Here is a 6,000-nt window from a genome sequence, read left to right as displayed (position 1 = left end):
CTTGGCCTCCCAAAGTGCTGGGATTACAGGTGTGAGCCACCGTGCCCGGCCATGTCTATTATTTTCTATCCTGCTAAGATTAGGAGACCAAGCCCAAGAAACTCCACCAAATTTTACCTGCAGTACCTATAGATTTGAGTGAATTCCTTTCTTCCAGAGGTTTCAGAAAAATACCCCCAAGTACTTGCCTAGAAGTGACTTTCCTTACTAACTGTAAGACTGGACACTATAAACTGGACCTACGTCAGGTTTCCTGAGAGGACATTGTAGGCATTGGTTCCGTAAGTACAGCCAACCTTTATTCCTTAAAATGGCTTGTCACACCTCGTTAAATGAACATTATGCTCAAATAGGGCATTCAAGGCAAGGCTTTCATTGCATAATTGATGCTTCCAGCTGTATTTTGGCAAAAGGGAGGACAGATTCTTACTAAACCTATGCTAACAACTATATTGCCAAGAAATGTAAACAGACTGGGTAAGAGTTTCTGAATTCAAAGAAGGAGAATCATGTTAGTGAGAATCATATATAATTTAAGAATACTTCATTTTGGTTTATAAAAGCAGAATTTAAAAACTTATTGTGAATTACAGATAGCATAAGAAGAGAAAGAAAAGGCTTCTTACAATCTGGGAACAGAACCTTAAAACAACTACATTTCAAATAACCCCAACAAAATTTCATCAATTTTTTTTCAGTCTTGTGTAATTAATTCTCATTCTATTGGATCTTGGGTTAGCAGTTGTGTGAAACCGCTTTTCAGCTATAGAGTTATGGGAATCCCGACTCAGTTTACCGGTACAGTCTGAAAGTTATCAAAACCATGTCAGCTCAGCTTTGAAGAGTCAAAAGTTTGGAGTACCTAGTGCAGTCTCTTCCACGAGGCTCTGAGACTGTCTTTTGATGAAGACACAAGCTCCGGCCTGTAGATTATAGCAGAGTCTTAGAGTAAGTATCAAAGCAAAAGAAAAACTGTCTACAAATAACACAGACTTGAGGCTACAGTTAATTTATTACTGGTATTTTTCAAATGTGGAAAGTGCAGCAAGGTTCATGATAAGAGTAATACAACTGACAAGGAAATTTACTTGTTTCTGCGCCAAAGACAAAAAAACCTCTTCCCCAGTTGCCCTCCCAATCTCAGCCATATAGACAGCCCACGCAGGTACCGAGCCCTGGGGTTTCAGGGATTCGGCCGCAGGAAGTGGGGGCAGGAAGCTGTCCAAATCCAGCCCTCAGCTAAAGCAAATAATAATGGCCGTAAGCTTAAAATAGATCCAGGGAGGAGCTCATTAACGTGAACATAGAAAGCAGTTCCGCACCTCTGGCCTTACTCCTTTTGGAAATTGCTTCGGTCCATTTTTACTTCCTTTTATTCGACGCACCAGACAATAAGACTTTTACCAACATTTTTACCGCATTTGACGATGAACTAATTTAGACTGGCTAAAATAATTGTTCCACTGGGACACAGGAATTCAACCTCAGTTCAGAAAATCCCTGACATCTGACGTAGGAGGATTTATAGGTTTAGTGGAAATTGCTTTCTCCTGCTCTCCAGATTGCATCCTGTGGGTTGATTTTTTTTGCATGAGTAAACATCCTTCTAATAATGAACAGACCAATAATGTCTTAAGAGAGAAAAAGAACAACCTTTTCCTTTTTGCTGTTTCTGGAGAGAGCTGTTTGAATTTGGAAACCCATGTGGGCTGTCCCAAATATGAGATTTGGCATCTTTCTTTTGTGGTGGGGATGGGTTTTGGCCACTGAAAGCAGAGTGCACTGGCCCGGAAGAGAAGTCCACGAGACGTCTAAGAAAGGCAGGTGAGTGGACATTTAGGGATAGAGGATTTAGGAAAAGAGGGTGCACAAAGTGGGCTTACAGTGTTGTTCTAGAAACTGAGCATCATTTCCAGCGTATGGTGTTTTGTGTGGATGCCTTTTTCTTCCCCTTCCCTTTGTTCTCCTGCCGCCACCCTTTTAGAAAGTTAGAATTAAGTTTTCTTTTAAAATGATGCCAGATTAGATCATTTTATCAGTGCATTTTTAAAATTCCTTGTGAATTGTCCTGGGTGAAAGGTAGATTCTGGAAAATAGAATATATGCACATTTAAAAAAAATATCAAGGGCAATTGTTTGCTGTCTGTGTCCTAGGGTTAGAACAACTCTGAATTCTCAAATTACCAATGGGACCTGTATTTCATGAGAATGATTCTGCTCTAATTATTTCTGTTAGCTTTGTGAATCACTTTTTAATATTTTAAAAGAGAGCAGCTTTCTCCAAGCTGTGTGACTAGAAGGATCATTATTAGATGGTTCTGTACCTATAAATTGGGAGGGCCGGGGACGGAGCTGCCTGCAGGCAAGTGCTTGCCTGTGGTCAACACCAAAGGTGCGTGCTGCCCTGTCTGCCAGCACTTGCAGAGGGAGCTAAGACAGGAAACCAGGTTCCCCACCAGCCCCTTAGTACTTGGCCTCACCTGGGCCATTCTGACGGCAGCACTGGCAATGTCTATCTGGGATGCACACCTGCTTGCCCGGCATCAGTCAATAATACAGGAGACTTGGAGACAACCTAATCCAGTGCTCTCTCTGTACTGATGAGGAAATGGAGACAGTAGGGCGTTATTGATTCTTGGTCCTTTATTAGCCTTACCTTTAAATTGAACTTCACTTTTCTTTGAGTGTAAATATAAATAGAGTCTGAGAGATCAGTGAATATGAAAAGAAATCTAGCTTTTGGGAGTTTGGGGTTAGGAGGAGGGCTGTGTGTCTAGCACCTCAGTGCCCTCCCTCGGGGGCTGGAGGGAGCCCTCCTCACATGTGCTGCCAAACAGCCAGCTGTAGCTCACAGCGTTTGTTTCAAGCTGTTCTTAACAACATCACAAAACTAGGAGCTGAAATATCCAGTGGTCATGGTGAGCTCTGGGGTACCAAGGGAGGCCACTGTGCCCTATTACCATCAGAGTCAAAAGTTGCTTGGGCAAACACTGGAACTTGTGGAGTGGTGCAGCCGTAGAGATTATTTGATCCAAATGTGCTTATAGGGATTAAAAGCAACAAAAACAACAACAACAAACTCTGTTGGTCTTCATCAAAAACTTTTCCCAAGCCAGAGTTAGAGTGGCAACCTATTCGCAAATTTCAGTGATTAAGAAGTCTAAGAGAGTGAAATAGACTTTCTTTTAAATAATTTATTTTAAAAATATAAATTTTAAGTGACAAATTATGATTGTATATATTAATGGGGTACATACAAAATGATGTAAGGATATATACATACAATGTGGAGTGATTAAGTCTAATGAATGTATCCATTACCACAAATATTTACTATTTTTTTGTGGTGAGAACCTTTGAAATTTACTCAGCACTTTTGCAATATACAATACACTATGTTTAACTATGGTCACCATGCTGTGCAATATGTCTCAAAAAACTATTCCTCCTGTCTAACTGAAACTACCTCTTGGCCAACATCTCCTCATACCCTCAATCTCCCAGCCTCTGGTAACCAACATTCTGCTGTCTGTTAATATGATTTCTATTGTTTTAGATTTCACATACAAGTGAGATCATATGGTGTTTGTCTTTGATGCTTGGCTTATTTCATTAAGCATAATGCCCTCCAGGTTTATCCATGCTGTTGCAAATGACAGAATTTCTTTTTCTAAGGTTGAATAGTATTCCATTGTATACCACATTCTCTTTATCCATTCATCCATTGATGGACACTTAGGTTGTTTCTATAACTTGGCTATTATGAATAATGCTGCAGTGAAAATGAGAGTGCAGATGTCTCTTCAACAAACTGATTTTAAGTCCTTTGGATATATACCTGGACATGGGATTGCTGGATCATATGGTAATTCTGTTTTTAGTTTTTAGAGGAACCTCCATCTAGTTTTCCATAGTAGCTGTGCTAATTTACATTCCCACCAGTGGTGTTACAAGGGTTTTCTTTTCTCCACATCTTTGCCAAGGTTTGTTATTGTTCATCTTTTTAAGTTTGTTTTGTTTTTTTGTTCGTTTGTTTTAGAGACAGAGTCTTGCCCTGTTACCTAGGCTGGATTGTAATGGTTTCAAGTGATCCTCCCACCTTAGCCTCTTGAATAGCTGGGACTACAGGTGCACTACCATGCCTGGCTAATTAAAAAAATTTTTTTTTCTATAGACAGGGTCTCACTATGTTGCCCAGGCTGGTCTTGAGCTCCTGGCTTCAACTGATCCTCCCACCTTGGCCTCCGAAAGTGCCAGGATTACAGGCGTGAGCCACCATGCTTGGCCATCTTTTTGATAATAGCCATTCTGACTGGTGTGAGATGATACCTCACTGTAGTTCAAATTTGCATTTCCCTAATGACTAATGATGTTGAGCATTTTTTCATATATCTGTTGGCCACTTGTATGTCTTGTCTTGAAAAATGTCTATTCAAGTCCTTTGCCCATTTTTAATCAGGTTACTTGTTTTCTTGCTATTGAGTTGTTTGAGTTTCTTATATATTTTAGATATGAACCCCTTATCAGATGTGTATGCCTTACAAATATTTTCTTCCAATCTGCAGGTTGTCTCTTCACTGCATTAGTTATTTATTCTGCTGTGCAGAAGCTTTTTAGTTTGATGTAATCTCCATTTGTCTATTTGCTTTTGTTGCCCAAGCTTTTGGAGTCAAATGCAAAAAATTCACTGCCTAGACCAATATTGCGTAACTTTTCTCCTATGTTTTCCTCTATCAGTTTAACAGTTTCAGGTCTTATACTTAAGTCTTTAATCCATTTTGAGTTGATTCTTGTATATGGTGTGAGATAGAAGGTCCGATTTCATTCTTCTGCATGTGGATATCCAGTTTTCTCAACATATTTATTGGAGAGACTTTTTTTTTCCATTGTGTGTTTTTGGGACCTTTGTTGAAAATCAATTGATTGTAAATGTATGGGTTTATTATTAGGCTCTCTCTTCTGTTTCACTGGTTGATGTGCATCTATATTCTAGTTCCATGATGTTTTAATTACTATAGCTTTGTAATATAGCTTGAAATCAGGTAGTGTGATGCCTCCAGCTTTGTTTTTTTTGCTCAAGATCATTTTAGCTATTTGGGATTGTTTGTGGTACCATATGAATTTTAGGATTTTTTTTATGTTTATGAAAAATGACTTGGAGTTTTGACAGGGATTACATTGAATCTGTAGATCACTTTGGGAGTATGGACATTTTAACAATATCCATTCTTTCAATCCATGAACATATGTTTCCATTTATTTGTGTCTCCTTTAATTTCTTTCATAGGTGTTTTATAGTTTTCATTGTACAAATTTTTCACTTCCTCAGTCAAATTTATTCGTTAGTCTTTTTTTTGTAACCACTGTATATTGGATTTTTTTAAAATTTCTTTTTTTAGATAGTTTGTTGCTACTGTATAGAAACACTTCTGATTTTTGCATGTTGAATTGAATCTGCAACTTTATTGTATTTGTTCATTAGTTCTGACAGTTTTCTTGGTGAAGTCTTTAGGGTTTTCTATATATAAGATCATGTCATCAGCAAACAGCAACAATTTCACTTCTTTATCTCCTGTTTCTATGCCTTTTCTTTCTTTCTCTTGTCTAACTGCTTTGGCAAGGACTTCTAGTACTATGGTTGAATAGAAGTGGTGGGAGTGAGTCTTGTTACTGATCTTAGGGAGTGAAATAAAATTTCTTTGTAATTTTACTTTTAAAGACTTTCATTTCTTTAGTTAGGAAAGACACATATAACTATTATTTAAATTTACCAAAAAAAGAGAAAAAAAATTTAAAAACACCGAAGAATTACCCATAATCTCCAAGCCCAGAAGTAAGTTTGTTAACATTTTTGTGTATTTTCTTCTTGTCTTTTTTGGTAAGCGTATACTGAATACTAAGTAGTTTGGAATTATGCTATGCATATAGTTTTATAACCTTATTGTATTTAATATAATACTGTCTGCATGTTCACTTATTTTAAAAGTCAATAGAATTATC

General features: G+C 37.9%; 1 protein-coding gene across 2 annotated transcripts in view; it reads left to right on the top strand.

The window, feature by feature from the left end:
- The first annotated feature begins 1,249 nt into the window (after nt 1–1,249).
- Nucleotides 1,250–6,000, top strand: part of GABRR1 (gamma-aminobutyric acid type A receptor subunit rho1) — a 40,471-nt gene continuing 35,720 nt past the window's right edge. Inside the window, exon 1 of one of the 2 annotated variants that reach the window (XM_024248677.2) lies at nt 1,250–1,824. In XM_024248677.2, coding sequence (XP_024104445.1) covers nt 1,703–1,824 — 122 coding nt within the window. In that variant the 5' untranslated portion in view covers nt 1,250–1,702. The remainder of the gene's footprint in view (nt 1,825–6,000) is intronic. The other variant, XM_009242083.3, reaches the window with a different exon arrangement.

Source organism: Pongo abelii, chromosome 5, assembly GCF_028885655.2.
Source record: "Pongo abelii isolate AG06213 chromosome 5, NHGRI_mPonAbe1-v2.0_pri, whole genome shotgun sequence".
Classification (NCBI taxonomy): Eukaryota; Metazoa; Chordata; class Mammalia; order Primates; family Hominidae; genus Pongo; species Pongo abelii.
This window is presented reverse-complemented; position numbering and strand designations above follow the sequence as displayed.